This window comes from Daphnia pulicaria, chromosome 1 (genome assembly GCF_021234035.1).
Source record: "Daphnia pulicaria isolate SC F1-1A chromosome 1, SC_F0-13Bv2, whole genome shotgun sequence".
NCBI classification, from domain to species: Eukaryota; Metazoa; Arthropoda; class Branchiopoda; order Diplostraca; family Daphniidae; genus Daphnia; species Daphnia pulicaria.
The window spans coordinates 26184681-26205981 of record NC_060913.1 but is presented as its reverse complement, the minus strand read 5'-3'; the positions used below and the strand labels follow the sequence as shown (position 1 = coordinate 26205981).

Below are 21301 nucleotides of genomic sequence, written 5' to 3'. Positions count from 1 at the left end.
TCCTCCAGCCGCTGGTTGTGACTGGCCTTGTGCTGGAATTTGGCCAAAGTGGCCGACGAGGAGCCGAAAGGAGCCGACGTCAGGGCCGTTCCGCTGTGACTGGCTTTGATCTCGGCCAGGAAATGGTTGCGCAACGATTCAAAGGCCGTCGCTTGACTGGACAACAGACACAGGAGCGTGCTGACGTTGTGGACCAGCTCCAATCCCATCGCCTGTTGGTCGCCGTTCAACTGCAAGACGGGCGGAGTCTGGGCCGACCAGGAAGCCGGTTGTTCGTTGGTTGTTCGTTGTTGTTGTCGTCGACTCGACGGCCGTCAAATCGGTGGCCGACTTCTTCTTGACGCAGCCCTTCTCCTTGCCGTTCTGGTCGAATCCGCCGAACGTTTCGGCCCGTTTGGGCAGCAGAGGCATCGAGAACGTGTCGCTGTGCCTCTCGCCCACCGAGCTGACGCTGCGGGACAAGTTCCAGTTGGCGGCCGCGTTGCTGGAGAGGAGCAAACCCAGGAGGCGGCAGAGTTTCGTCATGGCCTGCGACAGCGTTTCCTTGGCCTGGGCAGACTGGAATCCCTGCTCGACCAGGTGACTGTATTTGGGCGGGGCGCTGTCCGAGCCCAGGAGGAGCCAGGAGCTGGTGCTGTCCTCGTTGTTGGCCAGCAGCTCCACCAGCTCGCAAAAGGTGGCCATCTTCTCTTCCAGCAAACTGCCCAGCTGTCGATCCTTCTCCCTCAGGGTGGCGATCAGCTGGCGGGTCTTAATGTCCTGGGCCTCGCGGATTTTGCGCTGCTCCTCACCTTCGCTCACGTTCCCTTCCTCGTCTTCCGGACACTGTTCCACGGCCGCCCGGATCGTATCGATCCAGATGCGCTTCTCGCGCGGATTCTGGCACTGCAGCTCGTACATTTCCGGCTCGTCCGGATTGGAACTGATCAAGTAAATGCTCCGCGTATCCTGGCCGCCGGCTTTCTCGCGGACAAATAACTTTTGCAGCGAAATGACTCCGGCCTGGAATTGAATTGAATTAGATTCGATTAATTTAAATGGGAAATTAATTAAATTAGGGGGGCGGTGGTACCTTGTTGTCCTGAGTGACGAAATGGAATTTTTGGTTCGACTCCTGAAGGAAGAAAACAACGTCCGAGAGGACGACGACCGTGACCAGTTGGACTTTGCCCCTGGCGTGATTGAGATAGGCCACGCCCTCGAACATGAGCCGCCGGTTGCTGGAGAGGAGGTCCGACTTTTTGAACTTTTTGTTCTTGTAGGTGGTGGCCGATTCGGCGTCGATCTTGTTGTAGACTTCAATCAGCCTCAACTTGCGCTCCTTTTCGGCCACTTGGGCGTTGACTCCAATCAAAATGTCCTGGCAGGATCGATCGAAATAAATTGGAAAGTTAATTGGGGAAACATTCGCGGCGGATTTTTCCAGCAAACCTTGACGAAGCCGAGGACTTGCTGGAGTTTGAGACACTCTTCCGGCTGCTCCCTGGACGTCTTGATGAGAGGATCGATGAGGAGCGGGTACTTGGTGATGCGCTGCGTGACAAAGAGAATGCACTCGGGGATGCCCTTCTTCTTGCACAGCGGATTCAACGTGCACTGGCGGGCGAAAGCGGCAAACTTGCGATCCTCCTTGATCATCTCCTTGTACATGGACACCGCCTCCTGGTGGCGGCTACAAAATTCACCGTATAGAGAGCACAGCTGGTCGCCCAGCAGACCGGAGAACTGGACCCGCAGAATGTCCTCGATGGTCGACACGATCGACTCCTGACGCTGGCGCTGCCTCAGGCGGCGCAGGAACTGCAGGTGGTACTCAATCAGCTCCTCCAGGCACGGGAAGATCCTGTCGACCGTCTCCGAACTCAGCCGCATCTCCCTCCGCATTCCTTCGGCGAAAATCTGAATCCAGCAAAAATGGACTCGTTAAGTGAATTGAAATGATTTAAGTTTAATTATTTCACCTTTTGCATGACTTTGAGCGTGAGGCAGTGATGTTTCTCGGTGATGATAAACTCGTAAATGTGCTCCTGTCGTTTGATTTCCTTCTCCTTCAATTTCTTGGAGATTTTCTTGTCGACCGTGCCCACCCAGGCCTCGGCCTCTTCGTCCAGGATGCCCAGCTCGGGGTCCAGATCCAAGTCTTTGATATCGGCAGCATTGAAAACTGTTTTGTATCACAAATAAGAATGAATATTAAATCTTATCAGGAGCGGGAAATTTGAAAAATTAATTATTACCTCCTTCGATGGTGTCGTGTCCATCTCCTTCGTTGGTTCTGCAACGAACCAACCAATAAAACAAAAAAAGGGGAAATTAATAAAAAGAAAGAAATTTAGTTTCAACGAAATGAAAAAGAAGTGGAGTGAACACTCACGCATGACTGGGTTGATCCTCGCTGGGAGTATTGCTCGGATCATTGGGATCCTTGTCGGCGCCGGCCCCGCATTTGCTTCAATTACCAAAAAGAAGAAAAGAAACAAAAAAAAAGTCCAATTTCAAATTAGAACGAGAAGAAAAGAAAAGGAGAAAAACAATCAACAACAAGTCCAAGATCTAAAACACCAGGGGGCTCTGCATTCGTCACGATCGTGCGGGGGAGTCCACATTCACGACATTTGGCTGGACCGAAAATTACCACAAGGGATTGTCATATCATGCAAATGATTCATTTAAACCATAAAATCAAAAAATTAAGACACGAAAAATCAAATTGAAAAATTGGGAAATTGGCAATCCAGGAGGGGGCGGATGGACAGACAAGAGACCAAAATTCGGTTCCGTTGGCTTAAAAAAATTCGTCGTGCACAACATCCAGACGACATTGACATCGACGTGTGTTTGGTGTGTTGGTTTGTGTCGAGTGTGTTTATTACGTACTTGACGCCGAGTTTAGCGGCGACGCGCTTCCACTGCGACCGTTGCGACAAGCCGCTGAGCTTGCTAACGGCGCTGGCCAAGGCCAGTCAATTTTTTTTTTCAAAAGAACAAGCCCAATCAAGATAAAAGGAGAAACAAACAAGAGAGAGAAAGATGAAATCCAACACTTTTGCCATCGGGCGGGAAATTCAAATTTAAAATTTAAAATTTGGGAGGGAAAATGTTCGTTTTAAATGAATTGAATGAAATAGATTTGAGAATTAAATGTTTTACCTGTTGCCGAAGGGCGGACTAGCGATGGGGGTGCTGGGCGTCTGTGAGGAGGAGGCCGGCGTGTTGGTGGCGGCCGTCGACGAGGAATTGGACGACGACGGCAGGGTGGAGCCGATCGACTGGGCCACCGACCAGGTGCTGCCGCTGTTGTTGGCACTCGATCCGGCCGTCACGTGATTGTTGATGGCCGACAGTCCGGCGGAAGTGGCGGCCGACGAGGACGACACCGAGTAGTAAAGGGAGGAGCCGGCCGACGAAGGATTGGAGGCCGTGAAAGCGGCGGCCCCGACGGCCGAGTGCGACGACTGGAGTTTGGCGTGCCCGGCGCCCGTCAGGTTGGCCAGCGACGAGACTTTCCATCCCAGCGGGATGTTCTTGGGCACTTTGAACCGGGTGCAGTCGCTGACCTGGTCGCGACACGAGTTCTCGTGGACGGTGATGGCGCAGCTCTCGCAGCGCAGGGCCGCCTTGTTGGTCAGCGATTTGGAGCAAACGTCGCACGGCTGGGAATTCGAATGGCAAACGGGCACAAACTGGTGCGGCTGCTTCAATTTGCTCTTGTCCTTTTCCTTGTCCTTGTCCTTTTGAATTGAAATTTAAAAAAAATTAAAAATTTGAGCAAAAATTCCGGAATCCGGAATTCCGGAATTGAATTTAAAGATTTACTTTGCGCTTGCGGAAGAAGATGCTGCCGCGCTTCCGTCTCTTGGAAGAATTGGCGTCGTCGTCGTTCTCGAACCCCGGCCTGTGAAAAAATAAAATTCCGTCACGTGAGTTTGAAAATGGGAGGGAAAATTAGAAAAATCACGCGACATTCCGTTGGATGGGTGGAAAAATAAAATAAAATAAAATGAAAATAATAAAACGAAAAACTTACTCGGCGACGAAACTGCCAAGAGAATAACGGGACGAGACGTGATCGTGACTGAGGTGGTGGTGGTGGTTCAAATGCAATTCAGAGTCGTCATCGGTTTCGCTCTCCAAACCAGTGTACGACGAAATACGGGGGGGACGAACTGAACAACAACAACAACATCCATTCAATTGGCGTGTGGGTTGGGACACGAGGGGCGTGGCGAAAATAAAAAAGAAAAACCGAACAAAATTGAGGTCAAAAACTGAACAAAAAAGGAAAATGAAAGAAAAAGTTTGAAAAATTACGAAGTCGGTCCAGCCGCTGTGGCCGTCATCAGGATGCCCTGCGTTTCCTTGGCCATCATTCCGGCGGCGGAAGCGCCGGGTCCGACGGAAGGGCCAATGATAGCGGCGGCCATGGTGACGGATGCCGCGCTGCTGGCCGAATTGGAACCGCCCGTCGAGTTCTTGATGCTCGACAAAGTCAGGGCCGTCAAATTGGACCCGTCCTTGACGGCCAGGATCGACGGAGTGGAAATGGATTTCTGCAGCGTCAAAATGCGCGGCGACAGCCACTTGGATGGATCGCCGTCCCGCCCGCCACCACCGCCGTCCTTGGACATTCCGCGCGGTTTCGTCGGCAGCGCCGGAATCAACTGGATGAAATTTTTCAAAAAATTGACAATTAAATGATTCAAATGTTAAACAAATGACTCGAATCGACTTACGGGAAATCCCATGTCGTTGAGTGAGTGGGTCGAGTGCCGTCCGGCCAGGACTTTGAGTTCGCCGGACGACAGAGCCGACGACGAGGTGGTAATTCCGGCCTGTCGGGCCCTTGACGAGTGACCACCTCCGGCGGCGTCTTGCTCGTTATCCGTGTCGCCGCTGCTCAAACTGATGCTCCTCGTCCGTCCGCCGACTCCATCCAGAGCTCCTCCTCCTCCTGCCTCTTCTGCGTGCAAAGTGGGAGACAATTAGAACTTTTACATTTCTCCTCCGGTCGGCCGGCCGGCCATCTCGGCTCCTGGACGGGAAGAAGATGTGTGCATACCGTAAGTGATGCCACATGTGCCTCCGGCTGACGCCAATCCCATCTCGTCCACTTCCCACGGGCTGGCCCAGCTGCGTCGCCGCTTCGATCCGTTGGCCAGGCCGGCCTTATGACTGGGCCCTCCATCTCCTCCGACTGTGGAATAAAATTAACAACAACCCAGCCGACGGAATAAAAGAATAAATTAGTGAGTGAGGGAAAAGAAGAAAAGTGGACGTCAACGGGAGAAAAACGCCTTCCGGCGCATACCCCAATAATGAGCGGCCATTCCGGGCGGAGTGGGCGAGTCCCAATCGGCCAGCGTGGCACCCAGCCAATTTGCCTCGTTGTTATTGCCATTTCCGTGGCCAGCCAATCCAGACGCAACTCCTCCTTGGCCACCACCGCTACCGCCACTTCCGCTCAGCGACGGGCAGGAAAGGCTCCAGTTGCATCCAGCGCCGACTCCTCCGTAGCGAAGTCTCCTGCCCACCTGCGACTGCACATTTAATTTCAAACAAGAAAAACAAAAATTAAATGGCCGAAATCAAATGAAAAATCTCTGCTGGGCTCCTTATTGGCCCCCCTCCTCCCCACTCCCCCCTTAATGACATTTCCAACCTTCCGGGCGGATGGTAAAAAGGGAGCGGCAGCCGTTGGCAAGTTCCCAATTCCCGACGAGATGATCAAATGAAACGATAATTGAATGAAAACCGCCCAGTCAAGTCAAAATTCCAACTCCTCCCTGGGCTCCTTTCACCCCACCCTGGACAAACTGGAATCAAGGAGCCAAGGAAAGTCAAAAGTTGTTAAGTGCTTTTACGGGGTAACTGGGGTTGGGTGCGGATCGATTGGTGGTGGGGGGAGTACTTGCTTCCATCTTGATTTTCATTAAGCAACAGATATCTCCTCAAAGGAGCTGGGGGGTAGGAGAACAGGAGCCGTCTCTCAACTCCGACTGTTTTATTGTTGTATGTAAAACGAGGAGTCGGCCAATAGTCTCCCATGTCATCGCACCGTTTCTGCGTGTGTGTGGGGTGGTGCTCCTGGGAAGAGAGACCCTGGGCCGGCATCCGCGTTTGTTTCGTACACAGACGGGGGGGATAATACACAAGAGCCGGCGGATATTCCAGACGGCCACTGGAGTGTGTAGAGAGACCAACTAGGAGCCATACACAGTGTGTGTAAAGAGATACGACTCCTAGTCGTAGTAGAAAGACCCCCTCCCTCCAAAGGTCAATAGGAACTCGTTAGTGAAAATGGGGTGGCGGAAGCTCCTTTTTTTGGCTCCTGACTTTTATGTGCACACAAGGAGCCGAGGAGTAAAAAGGCAAGGAGGACAGCTGACAGCTGTTGACTCTTTTGTAATTGGAAGCGCCAGGAGCTCTGGCCACACCTGGCCACCTAGGCGACGGCCAGGATTTTGCACATATTCTGGCTGGGATGTGAGCGTCTCTTTCATGCAAAAAAAGTCGCTGAACAATGTACACCCTGAACTCCTTTTGTTGATCAAAGCGATCCTGGTCCTCTCACTGGGCGACCAACACCGCAAAACACACAAGACACTGTCGAGCTCCTTGGGCTCCTTGATCAGGAGCCATACACAAGGACCTTGTTGCGTGACGTCAAAACGATCCTTCCCCCCACGTCACGAGCAAAACTACACCCAGGGAATATGTACAGGATCTGTTCTTGTGCCAGTGGGTGGTTTCCATCATCCCAAAATGTCCCAACAATGAGGAGATGAAAACAATCGGCTCCTCCTCATCATTTCCCTTTTGGGCTTTGGCAGACGCAACTCCTTTTGTTTCCTCCTCTTTTTTAAGAAATAGGAGCCCAGTTGAAAAATAAGGAGACGGAATGGGGGGGGGGGGAATGGTTCGAGTTGTGAAACTGACAAAAGATGTCAAGAGTTTTCATCTTCTCCTGAGCATTTTTTTCTCTTTTCATTTTTCTCCTTTTTTATGTTGAAAGGAGCTCGACCTTCTGCTCCTGTTTGACGCGAAAGGGGAAAAGTATTTTTCTCTCTTTAAGGATTTTGTTTGACACGACGGGATCGATGCGTTTCCTTATTCTCGGCTGATTTTCTTCCAGTGAATCCCGCACCGTTTCCCAGTCAAAATATAAAATAGGAGACCGACTGAAAAATGTGTTTTTCTTTCTACCACTGCGGTTGGTTAGAGAGAGAAAAAAATATGAAGAAAAGGGTATTTTTGGAGGGCCTTAAATCCAACTGGAATCGATTCGAGATGCTTCTCCTCTCCAGTGCCGAGTCGAGAGGAAAATGGCGTCCTCCTCCGCACACACACACACTCCTCCTATAGTTCCTAGTCACAATTTAATCATTTTTTTCTTCTTTCTTCTAGTTTTAAAAAATGGTTCGACGAGTAGCAGGGAAATCAGGAGCTGCTACTGTCAACCCCCCACCCCAAAAAAAATCCAGGAGCGCTCCTTTTATCTTTGGCTCAAGGTGGGTGGCCCGCCCAATGCAAATAACTGGCGAAAAACGTCACGCAGGCAGACTGGGCGCCTGGGAGTCGAGCAAAAGTTTTTTGTTTTTTTGTTTTCTTCCCCGTCAGGATCTCTCGAGGGAAAGAAGAGAGTCAAAGGGAGAAAAAGAGAGACAATACGGTTGGCAAATGATAATGACAAAGGAGCTGAGAAGAAGAAGGAGCCACCAGAGAGATGAGAGCAGAGCTTTAAGTCATCATTAAGGAGCCTGAAAAGAAAGAAAGAAAGATGAAGGAGATACGAGTGGCTCCTGTCGTTTGCTGCTGCTGCGACCCAACCCGCCCAAATCCGCTAATCGATGCCGTGGTGCCCAACTCTCCTCTCTCGCCTTAACGAGCAACTAAACGCAAACCAGCACGAACCCATCAACTCGAATCATCATAAATATCAACCTGATTGCACGTTTTTCTTTCTATAGGAAGCTGATTCAATCGATTCCTCCTCCTCCCTGGGCCGTGACGTGCCATTTTTCGCCTGGGTTGAATTTGATGGATGATGTGTCGGTGCTCACCTCCCGCCATCATCCATCAGATTATTCTTTCCCCCCATTTCGGCACGAAGCGCCAAAAATAAAAAAAAGTTATAAAAGGACGGGCGGATGGATGAATGAACGTCTCTATCAACGGACGATGGGAAGAAAAGAGGAGATCCTGCTGAGAAGGTGATGATTGCCAACTGTATACCTGGAGTCGTAGTGTCTGCACGCTGACTTGTCTCATCCGCTGGATACTCTCCTGGATGCCGTGCAACTGCCGAAGGTTGTCCTCTGCAAAATAGAAAAGAAAAAAGTTCAATTCAATTAAGGATCGACAAATGATATAAAAACGGGAACAAAAAAATTCCTCCATTCAATTTTATTCCTAGAAAAATCCAATTGTCAATTCAACTGAACCCTGAAGGAGAAAAAAAATCCTTTCAGGAGCGCCAGACGCCGTCAAAATGAACAACAACAACATCAATCGGATATCCAGGGAACTCTATACTATACCAGAATGGAAAGGGAGAAATGAATATTGATAAGGAAAAGGATCGATAGGTATTGTCAGGATCTATGCCCTACGACCTGTTGGAACATTTTCCATCCATGTCCCGTCGTCTTCCGTTTCCAAGAGTTTAGTCCGTTTCCATCTCTCGTCTTTTGTGCCCAAACCTAAAGGGGCGCACTACTACTACTACTCCTACAACTTTGATCGGTTCCGACTTCTCGTTCATCACCTTTTTTATCAATTTGAATGGATGTTATGTTTGGTTGTGGAAATGAATTGCAATGCCAATTTTTACCTCGACGTTGTATTCGGAGATGCGAAGAGTGACGACTTGGACGCGTTCAGAGGCCAGCGAATTGTAGAAAACGACCCTCTTGGCATCTTGTAAGCGGATGAGACTTTTGCGTGGCAATTCATTGGGTTTCGAGTATTCGTCGTCCACTAAAAAGTGTCGAGTATTCAACTGAGGCTCCAAATTGGCCTGTTGTTTAACATTTTTCAAATGATTATTATTGAGTTCATTTGTATAAGAAGAATAAAGGAAGGACCTGATCCGGATGGAGTAGAAAGTGAGCGCATTGCTGGATAATAGTTTGGCTGCCTTGAATGGCTGTCTGCATCATTTTGGCATAGTCTTGAACGACGTGATCCTTCTCCGTTCCAGTGATGTCGTCGTGATGCTGGAAGAGGCTCAAATGACGTCGAGCCTCCGACAGTAGCGCCATCATGCGGCTCATCCAGCTACGGAATCGTTCGGGCACAGTCGACTGCCGATGAAGGTGCGACCACGTCATGGAATAAATAATTTCAGCCGATCTCAGATACGATTCCAACACTCTGTCCAATTGCTTGTAGAAGGGTCGGGACGTGTAGTAGCCCCACTCTAGTAATGGTCGTCAATGTCGGCATAAGTGAAGAAATCGCCGGATAGCGACGGAAAACTCTCCACAGACTGGGCAACGTTGGCCCGGAGCGAGTCGAAATAATCTTTCAACGTTCCAAACTGGGCCTCCACGAACCAGTCACTGCGGCTATTCATGTAGTCAAACAGCTTTTGATATTAAAATAATTCGCATTAATAACGAGAATTATTCTATTAATATGCAATGGCTTAAATTACGTTAATAAACTGCTGATTGAATTCCGCCGCCGTGTCGTATCGGAAATCGTCACCCAACTGGACCAGCAGGACGTTCGTCTTGTACAAAGTGGATTTCTTGCGATACTGATCCAACCACAACGAGGCTCTTTTTTCAACGTTCACATTGGTGATGGGCTGAGGAGGAACTTTCCACGGACAATGAATCGGACTCTGTCCTGATGAACTGCACATTAAACACATCAAGGCAATGAATTTCGGTGGAGAATAAAAACGACCGAGTGAATGGCAAACCTTAATCGACGGAAATCAAATTGGCAACAAATTTTCGGGTCCGGACCGCAAGTGTGTGGCACGTCGTAGCTGTAAAACGGCATCATGTGACAGAGCATATCAGTCTGTCCATCGCGATCTGCAGAAAACAACGGAAATTGAATTTTATAATAAAATTCCATAACATGTTGTTATAGTTTAGCTTACCCCAATTTTGCCGCCACCGGAATTCCAAGTTCTTTTTGGCTGACATGGCTTTCTTGACGGCATAGTGAACACGTTGAATGACCATATTTTCGAGACCGCTTCTTTTAAGCAGATAGGCCATACTGCTGGACATACCAAAAGGGTCAATTGCCCATCCGTTGGTGGGTGAGAAGCCCAGTTTCTGTTTGAGCCACTCGTGACCGGTCGTCAGTTGCTCGATCATGGCGTAGTAGTGCGTATTGGCTTCGTCGTTCATCACCCAGCCACCCGTAACGATCTCGATCTGTCCGTTGTCCACCAACTGTTTTAATTTATCCCTACTTTCTTGATCAGATTCTTTCCACCAAAAATCCAAGTACGAAATTTCTGCCCAGATGAATTTGCGATTGTCTTTTTCGCTCACTTTCCGGACCATGTTATTCAAAATGTGTCTGGTCTGATCTGCATAATACTTTTGAAATGTCTTGATCCACCTGCAATAAAATAAACAAATTGGAGGCAGTTTTCTAACAAATTGATGAATGAACTCATATACCTGGGTCATTGTGAGAGTGTGGAACCACAAATACTTTAAGTTTGTTCTGGGCAGAGAATTGGCTTTCATCGTACTGGATGTCCCAGCCCTGCTTCCAAACACCACCATCTGGGTTGTCGAATTTCAACTTGCTGTACAAGTCGAGCATCTGCACGTTGGGTTGCAGGGGAGGTTTCTCAACAAACGAGCAATCATTCGCTGCTGAACTGCCAACCAAATTTTTCAAAACTGGTTGGATCATTTTGGCTTTAAGAGGATCTTCATCTTGTGTGGGTGAATCTTTGAGGAGATCAGAGACAGATTTACCAATCTTTTGTACAATCTCATAATTTCTCTTCAAGTCCTGTTCCAGTTTCTTCACCTTCTTCTCCAAATCTTCAACATCATTCTGCATAAAAAGTTAAGGTTGGGGTAAAACCGTGTTATGATCTTGTAAAGGTGTTTACCTGATCGTCACCGGCCAAATTCTTGTTTTTGCCCAACAATAACACAATGCACCCAAAAACAATCAAGCAACTCAGACCAAAAAGTAGACTAGTTTTCCTGATCCGCATATTATTGCAATTCTATTAGACTTTTTTCATTTAAATTCATTAGTAAAAATGACAAATAATTCTATTAATGCGTGTCATTGAGACCGATAAAGAGTCCCGCTCCGATACGTCACGGGCATTTCACTGAAGACAGAGGTATGACGTTCGGCCGTATGCGTCTGCTGTAAAACAACAATGTGGCCACCTAGGAACAGCTAAAGGAACCGCAACGAACACGGCGCCCATATTCGAAAAGAGCAATAAGGCAAAGAAAAGAAACCTAAATACGAAATTCATAACAACAAATTATTTCAATTAAGAAAACTGAACAATCTTCGCTTAATTCAATTAAATTCGATCCAAAAATAAATTCTAATGAATGGTAAAACCGTCGAAAGATAAAAATGAGATTCTTTGCGAGAACTGAGTTGCTCACCAAAAAAATCCTCGCAAGTCTATATAAGACTGAGGAATGGGATTGTTCCCTTGATGGAACCCTGAATTAAATTTCTCGTGGTCTGACTGTAGGCTGATGGATGAATGAATATTGTATTCAAAGACAACGTGTGGTTTCTGGAAAGAAAGATAGGGAGATTAGTGTGTGGGGGGAATAATGAATTTGGCAACGAACAATACCTGGGAGTGTACACACACAAAATAAGAAGAGAGTGACTCGTAAGGATTGTAAAGAGTCAGACAGACACAATCAGACCTGAGGGGAATGAAACACAAATTAGGGCCAGATACATATGATAAATATAAGTGAATATTACCCAAATCAGAATGGTAAGTCAGATTATCACGTGGAGGGCCAGAGAATGGCGAATAATCATTAGAGCCAAGCTGGCGACTGTACACAGATCAATAATTTAGTATGGGGCACGAATACAACTTATAACAATTTATACCTGGACAATGTAGGAAGAGGAGACACTAGCAATCAGAAGAGTATATAACTCCGAGGACAATGAAAGAACTTTAAACTAAGAAATGTGTCGTTTCAGGCTCTGACAGGTCCACCACGCTATAGAGCAGGCGAAGAAGTCAGAGGGAAAAGAAGGGCTAAAGAGAGGGAAGACGATAAAGAAAGCGGAAAATGGTTCGGGGTTGCCAGATCAACATTGAACGGATTTCGGCGATCCATCCTCCCCCGAGTCCGTTTTGACGGACGAGATGGATTCCAACAGGCATAATTCTGTAATCCCGCGGCGGAAGATTCCCGTTGGGAGTTGAACGTCAACGGCTCGGACACATCCATCTGCGCCTGGGTAGACCTTTGCGACGTGGCCGATGCTCCATTCACCACGTCCAAATCCCTTGTTGACTTCGAGAACGATGTCGCCCACCTCCAGGTTCGGTCGTTTCACCTTCCACTTCTTTCGGGATGCCAACGACTGCAGATACACCGTTTTCCACATATCCCAGAAGAGATTCAGAACTCGTTGAAGATAGCGGTAGTGTTCTCGCGGGGAGGCGTCATCAAATGATCCAGCTGGTGGATATGCAGTTGGCGGCCGATTTAGAAAATCGTTCGGCGTTAACGGGCGGAAATCCGCTGGATCGGAACTGGCATAAGTCAACGGTCGGGTATTCAGCAGTCCGGCTACTTCATACAATAATGTTCTGAGCAAATCTTCAGTCGGGTGACGGGAGCTGTTCTTTTCTTGCTCCAAGGCGTTGTATAACGCCTTCTTGGTGGAACGGACCAGCGATTCGTGGGCGCCTCCAAAATGAGGTGTCCGAGGCGGTTGGAAGGTCCATTTGATGCTGACCCGTTTCATGAAATCTGGGATCGCCTGGGACGCGTACATTTCTTCGACGGCTTCCCGCAGCTCCCTTTCGGCACCGACAAAATTGGTTCCATTATCAGAATGAATTACCTCGGGCTTTCTGTAGAGAGAAATGAATTTTCGTAGTGCCAACAGGAAATCGCTTGTTGAGAGCGACGGGACGAGCTCCAGGAATACAGCGCGAGTGACCATGCATGTAAACAACACGCCCCAACGCTTGGTCGTTCGGTTTCGGGCAAGACCAACCTCAAATGGCCCGAATAAGTCGACGGCGGTACGAGTAAATGGGAGAGAGCCGGAGTCAAGCCGTGAATCGGGAAGGTCTCCCATCAATTGTTCGCCTGGCTTGGCTCGATTGCGCCGACAAATGGTACAGTTGCGACGGACTCTTTTCACCGCTTCTCTTCCGCTGGTAAGCCAAAAATGCTGACGGATGTAACTGAGTAGAAAGTCCGTTCCGACGTGTTTGAGGTGTTCGTGGAAAGCGCGGATGATCATTTCGGTGAACGGATGGCTTCCAGGAAGAAGGGGGGGATGCAGCTGGTCGTAAGGTAACTTCGCGCGTCCAGCTCGCCCTCCGAGTCGCAACACACCATCAGAACCTAAAATAGGGGCCAAAGCCAGCAAACTGGATGTAGAGTGAAGCTGTTTGCCCTTTTTGAATCGGTGTAGTTCCTCTTCATAAACTTCAGATTGGCACAACCGGACCAGCTCCAGATATTTTTCATCCAATTTGGAGAGCGCTGGAACATCTTCGGGGCCAATGTGGATTTCTTTCCACCGGTCAGCAGATTTCTCCACCACAGCAGTATAGGAGCGACTCGGGCGGATTTCCTCCTTTACCGCCATCCACGGTAGATCAGGTGGCCAATGGTCTTCAGGCTGAAGTAAAAAGTCCGGCCCATTCAACCAAACGGGTGGGATGGGCTGTTCGTCCAGGGAGGAGCGGGTAGCCAGATCCGCTGGGTTTAATTTTCCCGGAATAAATCGCCATTCTTCGGGCTGGGTGATTGTCTGGATCTCGCCTATCCGGTTACTGACGAATATTTGATAATAGGCCGCCGTGGCCCGAATCCAGTTTCGGACGGTACTGCTATCTGTCCAAAGCTTCCGTCTCTTGATTTTCGATTTGAGGGTTGAGTGAACGGTCCGTAGGAGGCGAGCGCCCAACAGGGCTGCGTTGAGCTCGAGTTTGGGAATGGAAATCGTCTTCATCGGCGCGAGCTTGTTTGCTGCTCGTACCTGTCGAACCAAAACGTGACCGTCGGAGTATTGGACGCGAAGATAAATCACTGCAGCGTAGGCCTCTTCCGAAGCATCGCAGAAGGTGTGAAGTTCGGCGTCGATGATTTGGGCTTCTTCCGGAAATAAGCATCGTGGCATCTTCAATGTGTTAAGTTGTTCCAAAGCGATGAACCAGCTACGCCACCAAATCTCGTCGTCACCGGTAATTTCGTCGCTCCAGTCGAGTCCCTTGAGACCCAATGCTCTTAGACGAATCTTGGCCTTGACGATCAACGGCGAAGCCGTTCCAAGCGGGTCGAACACACCGGCTACCTTGCTGACCAGACTGACGCGAGTTAGGGCTGCGTCGGATGATTTGGCTACTAGGAATCCTAAAGTGTCAGAATTGGTGTCCCAGACGACGCCAAGAACCTTTTCTGTGCTCTCACTGGTGAGCGGATGAGCGGAAGGTGTAGCTGTTACCGGCCGATCGGTCTTCGACACCTCCAGTAAAAATTCCGGCGAATTTGAGATCCATCCTTGAAGATTGAGATCAGCAGCGGACAAGGAGTTCTTGACTGTGACGGCTTCTTCAACTGCTTCAGTAACGGATGTTGCGGATCCTAAATAGTCATCTACATACATTTTCTCCTCGACGGCACGAACGACCTTGTCTGGTGCTCCGGTGTCCTTCAGGATGCGGCGCACTCCATAAATGGCCACGAAAGGGGAGCAGCTGGCTCCGAAAGGAAGTCGGTCCATCCGACAAACAATTGGTTCGATGTCGTCTTTCTCCTGCCATAGGAAACAGAAGTAATCCCGGTCTTCGATGGAAAGCCGGAAGCGGCTGAACATGGCTTCGATATCGGACGCCCAGGCAACGGCTCCCTCTCGGAAAAGAGTGATGACGGCCGCCAAAGATGGTTGAAGAGCTGGGCCACTGATTATCGAATCGTTGAGACATTTCCCCTTGAACGGGGCAGCGGCGTCGTAGACCACACGTAGCTTCTTTCCTTTGTAAACTCCATGATGGGCTAGGAAGTATTTTGCGGTAGCTGGATCGGGAACACGGGAAGCATAGCCTTTGTCGAAGTATTTCCGGACAGCTGCTCGGTAATCCTCTTCGAATTCCGGCTGACGTTTGAATCGGTTCAACATGCTACGGAATCTATTTTCGGCCATCGGGCGATTGTTGGTCAAGTCGGGTTCTCCTTCTCGCCATATGATCGGCACTTCGTATCCGACTTCCAATCTCCTGGTTTTCTCTTGGACAATTGCGAGAGCGCGTTTATTCTCGGGCGACAGGCAGCCAACTTGATGCTCCGTTCCATAATCTTCTGTGTCGCAGAATCGGCGCATTTCAGTGGCGAGGTTGGCTAAGGAAGTAAATCCGGAAATCTTGCAGCTACGGGCGGAAGCCGAATTTACTCGTCCATTGACGACTCCTCTCACGACCCATCCGAAGGCGGTCTTGGAGGCGATAGGTTCCTTTTCTTCACCAACTCTTGAATCTCGGACGGCCAGCAGGTGGGCATAATCTAGCCCAATCAAGACGTCGACCTTTCCTCCTGTTTCGCCGAGCGGAAGGTTCTTAAGATGAGACCAATGGGACTTCTCCTTGTTCCAGTCGGTGATAGGTGTAGGGCTGGCTACCGTTTTCATGGTAGATCCTTCTAGAGAGAAAATATTGCCGTCCACCGCTTGAACTCGAAACTGGACCCTGGTTGATGGATAGCGGTTGATTATTCCGCCAGCTCCGTCTACAGCTAAGATCTGACGTGGGCCGCGGAGTTTCAGGGCCGTGGCGAAGGCACTTCGCATTAGGGTTGAATCGCTACCTTCGTCGAAGAAGATATTGGCTAACACCCAACTTCCGTCGTCGGCCATCACTGGAAGACGCAGCATGCCCATGGTGACTTGTCGAGGGGCTCCGATTCTTGCTGTTGTAGGTCGAGCCTTTTCTTCGGTTTCTGTCGGCGGTTTTTCCTTGGCAACATGGTGTAACAGCGGGTGATGGTAATAGCCGCAACCAGAGTGTTTACACGGCTTTCGCTTGTCACATTCGTAAACTGAATGTTTAGTCGAGAAGCAACTGAAACAAAGACGACGGCGCATGCAGAAAGTCAGACGCTCCCCGACGGAAAGTGATTTAAAATCTTCACAATCCGGCAACCTGTGTCCTTTCTCGCATTTAAAACAGAACGGCTTTCCAGCGAAGGGGAAAGAAACTTGTTTTTGTTCACCTGCCATCTTTGCTGAACTCTGATTGGTCCGGGCTTGGCGTCGTTGATTGCTCGGTTTTGACGAAGTTGGATTGACTTGATCGGCTGCGATGCTGAAAGCGTTCTGATACGCGGAAGCACGGGAACATAGCCACATTCCGAAGGTGTTCAAGCTTCGATCTTCGATCCGTCCCCGTCTGTCTTCATTCCAGGCCAACCGGTCGTTTAGATGTAATTTGAGACAAATCTTCTCAATCAAATCCGTCGTCCCCGTCTCTCCAATTCGGCTAAGGTCGAATAAATGTGTGCGGATACGTTCGGCAAATCTCTTGAATGACGCCGGATCTTGCTTCGTCTCCAACTTCTGGATGGCTTGGTGATGTGCTGCTCTCATGACGTCTCGGCGGCCACATGTCTGCTTCAGCCGAACCAGGGCCTCGATGTAGGCTGCTTCACCACCTCCTAGTCCGTATACCAGGTCCAAACAGTCTCCTCGGAGAAATCTCTTTAAAAGGGCTAACTTCTCTCCGGGGGACTTGGGGGTATCGTGCACCAATGCTCGAAACAAATCGATCCAGGAAAACCACTCCAAAGCCTTTCCGTCGAAAGGTTCCAATTCTGCCGATACTGATGAGCGTGTACTGCGAGCAGTGATAATAGGAGGTAGACGGCCAGCACTATACAAATCGATCCAGGTGTCAGGAGTTTCTTGAGTGCTGTCGAAATTCTTCTGACGTTGTTGATCCAACAATGTCTTCGCTTGCGGAGTGGTGTTGATGATCTGTTGACTGATGGAAGTGAAATGGTCATCATCTGGTGGTATCGATCCTCCGGGAGGTTCGACGCCGAGTAGCCTAAGGGCAGCTTGTGCTGCGTCCGCTTCTTCCCATGCTTGATCTGCTTGCTGGCGGGTCCTCACAGCTTGCTCGCGGGCTCTCTCAGCTCTCAGTCGAGTTGCTGCAATTTCGTCTTGACGAGCTTGCTCTCGCCGGAGAATTTCAGATGGAGAAACGGGAGGTAGAGGTGGGTCTCGATCCGGAACGACGTTCGGTCCAACAATGGACGCTGCATCTCCATCTCTACTCCTGATATAATCTTGAGCGTTGGCAGACAGCTCACCAACACGCGTGACATAACCTAAGTGATTGGCGTCTTGTCTTTCGGCTTCTTCCTCGTCATCTTCCATGGTAGAGATGTCGGTCTGAAGCTGTGAGGCTCGGAGTATTAAGTCGTTGAGATGGAGTAGTAAGCCTTGAATGGCTCCCCGTGAGCCTCTGGAATTAGTCAGAGTCTCGACTTGTGTGTTTGACACCGTGATCTGACGACGCAGGGTTTTCCTCTTCGCCTTCATATTTGCCAGCTCCACGGCGTAGTCTTCGTCGTAGTCAGCATCTTCCCCTGGCTTGATCTTTGTGGCCATGGTGAAGACGGTCTTGAGTTTGATGTGAAGCTCTGACGAGGAGAGACGATAGGTGGACGTGCGTGCAGTGAAGGTGGAGAGGTGTACGACGAAACTCGTCTGAATATAGCTGCCAGTAAGAGGGCTCGACTGGCTGAATTTTGAAATTGAGATGGCAGTCAGCTGGAGAGGACTCGGCTGGCTGGGTTTTGAGTTACTGGAGATCCAGAAGGAGATATCGGAGGTGACTCACACTCCGGTTCGAAGGACCAAATGTTCCCTTGATGGAACCCTGAATTAAATTTCTCGTGGTCTGACTGTAGGCTGATGGATGAATGAATATTGTATTCAAAGACAACGTGTGGTTTCTGGAAAGAAAGATAGGGAGATTAGTGTGTGGGGGGAATAATGAATTTGGCAACGAACAATACCTGGGAGTGTACACACACAAAATAAGAAGAGAGTGACTCGTAAGGATTGTAAAGAGTCAGACAGACACAATCAGACCTGAGGGGAATGAAACACAAATTAGGGCCAGATACATATGATAAATATAAGTGAATATTACCCAAATCAGAATGGTAAGTCAGATTATCACGTGGAGGGCCAGAGAATGGCGAATAATCATTAGAGCCAAGCTGGCGACTGTACACAGATCAATAATTTAGTATGGGGCACGAATACAACTTATAACAATTTATACCTGGACAATGTAGGAAGAGGAGACACTAGCAATCAGAAGAGTATATAACTCCGAGGACAATGAAAGAACTTTAAACTAAGAAATGTGTCGTTTCAGGCTCTGACAGGTCCACCACGCTATAGAGCAGGCGAAGAAGTCAGAGGGAAAAGAAGGGCTAAAGAGAGGGAAGACGATAAAGAAAGCGGAAAATGGTTCGGGGTTGCCAGATCAACATTGAACGGATTTCGGCGATCCAGGGATGAATATTTCAACCGAAAAATGAATTGTCTTCAAACAAGTCGTGTAAAAGGAGAGAAAAGGAGGCAGAAATCAGTCGAGTGATGATTTTCGAAACGGCAATAACTGCATTGCTCGTGCTCTGCTCTTCGTGTAACCAATTCGTAATCATGGGTAAATATTTTGTTTTTTACATTGAGTTATGTATCAATCCTATTTTTATCTATATTTGTTAATATTCCAGTTGGTACTCTTTCCTAATTGTTTGACAGTTATTTATACTGAATATCAATGTTTAAATTTATGAATTGTTTAGTTAACTATAGTGACGTGCTGCTGTTGGGTGTTGTGATGGCTGGGTCGACCGCTGGTGTACCTTTGTAATTTTATATCATTGGTATGGCGGATCACAAATCACAACGCCGCCGCCTTACTAAACAACAACCAACGACCAGTTACTACACCGAGGCTTTAAGTACTACACATCTAAGGCGCCGGAGTATTATACCACAACTTACGCTTCCCTTGAGCTACTACACCGACGTCCCGAAGTAATACTCTGCCCCGAGTTTGACCATCAAGGCACCGGAGTACTACACGACTTAGTATACTGCCTCATCATCCTTCACCGATCCTAAGTACAACTCTGTTCCCAGCTACTACACCGAAGCTCCAGCTTACACCACTAAAGCGGTCGAATACTACACTGAAGCCGTTCTTATTTATGCCCGACCATGAATTTATCTTACCTTTCCCCCGATTTTACCCGCATTATGTCAAAAGGCATACGAAATTAGCCCCTGAACGCCTCCTGTCAACGCGTATGTCATTATATTATGTCTAGTCAAAGAAAAGGGTGAAACAAGGGTGACAAAAAAGCGCTGACGCAACATGTGGCCTCAGGCTTCCCATCAAAAGTGTAATCATTTGATGTGAGCATCTATAAGATAGAAAAGCAAGCTTATCAGCTCGCCGCGAAGGGATAGTCGTAAGCCAGTTGAAAACTGTCTTAAATGAAAAATTCAGGGCCTATTATTAAGTCGGACTTTTTGCTAAATGCCTTCCTAATTTTTCCTAATTTTTCTGTAAATTCTATGTTTTTTCTCTGAAATTTTGTGGAAAAAAAATTCTATCGCGAAATTTTGATTTGTCTGAGTCATGGTTAACAAAGGGCTTGGGTCAAAACAATAATTTTATTCTAAAAAAAAGTAAATCTATTATGAGACTTGAACCATGGCCCTCTTCATTATCATGCCAGCGCTATAACCAAAAATCTATTTTTCGTCTTTTAATTCGATCCATTATCAAAGTAAATAAAATTATTTTTGTTCTGGCAGCACCGCCTATTTTTTGTGTAATTGTTAAGACCAAAAAGTCCGAAATCTGTTGTGAATCTGTTATTCACACTTTTCTTCAAAGACTTTTTGTTCTTAAAACTGGATTTTTCCGTCACAAATCAATATCCTTGCAAGTTATTTACGTTTAGTTTGCTCAACTCATATTTTCCCATTTTTACAAATAAAGTTCAATAATTGAATTTAAAAATAACCATCTTTCAGTCAAATAACTGCAAAACATAAATGCAATGTTGCGTCATGGTTTGGACATCAAAGATTGCGTCATCACGGCGATGCTATAGACATCTGGTGGTGATTTATTTTGATCTAAAATGAAAAAGTTGTATTCGCAACCGCCAGATGTCACTAGTTGTGAAACAATTATTTTAACAGTTTTTCATTAATTACGGGAAAACTAATTAAGTAAATGAAATTATTTTTGTTCTGGTCGCACCGCATATTTTTTGTCTAATTTTTAAGACCAAAAAATCCGAAATCTTTCGTAAAACGCCCGAGCTATGGAGCGGGACATACAGACAGACAAAGTGACATGGTATTTTTTTTTCTGCGTATGCGATTATTAGCTTCGCCCTTCGGGCTCGCAATTAAATGTTAGTCATTCAGCCAGAGGCTTCGCTGCTACACATCATGACTCTCTCACCTAGGTATTAAATTTAATTAATTCAATTAAATGTAATGTAATCAAATATTTAATTTTAATTAAATATTAGATTACATTCTTTCAAGTGGCTGCCACTTGCGTGTTTACTCATTCTCCTACCAGCTCAGTGGTATTATGCCAATACTACCAGCTATAGTCCTGTTTATTCAGCACCACAAGTGTCCAATCGACCGGATCTTTCTTACGTATTCAACTATCCCTACACGTCAGTTCAAATTTGTCTTAAAGTTGATTTTTCTTTAATTCAATAACAATTGTGGATAGCGTATGACGTACTCCCGGAGAGGAACCATGGTGTCCTGCTGCGTCTCTGCTAATCAACCATCTGTGTTTCAATGCAAACCTGCCATTCTCTGTTCACCTTGGTTCATTGAATGACTCTACAATCCTTGGTGGTGTACGGCAGCAGATGGAAATTTCGGAGCTTGTTGTCTATAGACATTCTCAAGACAACATGTAAGTTACCATGTCTAATCAGTGTGAATTTCCAATGGTAATGTTTAATTTATTCAATAACCCAGCTTCTGTTGCACGATTCCCCGAGTC

General features: G+C 47.7%; 2 protein-coding genes and 2 long non-coding RNA genes across 5 annotated transcripts in view; all 4 read right to left on the bottom strand.

The window, feature by feature from the left end:
• Nucleotides 1-17: 17 nt before the first annotated feature.
• Nucleotides 18-21301, bottom strand: part of LOC124314183 (rho guanine nucleotide exchange factor 2-like) — a 63685-nt gene continuing 42401 nt past the window's right edge. The window contains exons 2-15 of one of the 2 annotated variants that reach the window (XM_046779302.1): nt 8233-8315; nt 5309-5537; nt 5060-5194; nt 4734-4960; nt 4312-4661; nt 3817-3895; nt 3151-3731; nt 2878-2949; nt 2375-2449; nt 2238-2275; nt 1962-2164; nt 1432-1899; nt 1073-1360; nt 18-1002 (exon numbers count right to left, since the gene is read on the bottom strand). In XM_046779302.1, the coding sequence (XP_046635258.1) occupies nt 139-1002; nt 1073-1360; nt 1432-1899; nt 1962-2164; nt 2238-2275; nt 2375-2449; nt 2878-2949; nt 3151-3731; nt 3817-3895; nt 4312-4661; nt 4734-4960; nt 5060-5194; nt 5309-5537; nt 8233-8315 (3692 nt within the window). In that variant the 3' untranslated portion in view covers nt 18-138. The remainder of the gene's footprint in view (nt 1003-1072; nt 1361-1431; nt 1900-1961; nt 2165-2237; nt 2276-2374; nt 2450-2877; nt 2950-3150; nt 3732-3816; nt 3896-4311; nt 4662-4733; nt 4961-5059; nt 5195-5308; nt 5538-8232; nt 8316-21301) is intronic. The other variant, XM_046779311.1, reaches the window with a different exon arrangement.
• On the bottom strand, nt 10501-11317 carry LOC124317299 (alpha-mannosidase 2-like). Its single transcript, XM_046782756.1, has 3 exons — nt 11096-11317; nt 10650-11037; nt 10501-10587 (listed from the first exon to the last, which is right to left on the bottom strand). The coding sequence occupies exons 1-3, from the start codon at nt 11201-11203 to the stop codon at nt 10535-10537; spliced, it is 549 nt and encodes a 182-aa protein (XP_046638712.1). The 5' UTR covers nt 11204-11317; the 3' UTR covers nt 10501-10534.
• LOC124320075 lies at nt 11679-12225 on the bottom strand. The gene is made up of 4 exons (XR_006913766.1): nt 12091-12225; nt 11956-12032; nt 11819-11894; nt 11679-11755 (listed from the first exon to the last, which is right to left on the bottom strand). It is a non-coding gene; the product is annotated as an uncharacterized LOC124320075 (long non-coding RNA).
• On the bottom strand, nt 18096-18655 carry LOC124320064. The gene is made up of 4 exons (XR_006913758.1): nt 18521-18655; nt 18386-18462; nt 18249-18324; nt 18096-18185 (listed from the first exon to the last, which is right to left on the bottom strand). It is a non-coding gene; the product is annotated as an uncharacterized LOC124320064 (long non-coding RNA).

What these genes read in the sequence shown, in the direction of transcription:
- LOC124317299 (XM_046782756.1), bottom strand. Translation starts at nt 11,203, where the DNA reads ATGCGGATCAGGAAAACTAGTCTACTTTTTGGTCTGAGTTGCTTGATT. An exon ending in ATTTGGCCGGTGACGATCAG is followed by an intron (nt 11,038 to 11,095) that starts GTAAACACCTTT and finishes CTTTTTATGCAG; the next exon opens with AATGATGTTGAAGATTTGGA. An exon ending in ACACTCTCACAATGACCCAG is followed by an intron (nt 10,588 to 10,649) that starts GTATATGAGTTC and finishes ATTTTATTGCAG; the next exon opens with GTGGATCAAGACATTTCAAA.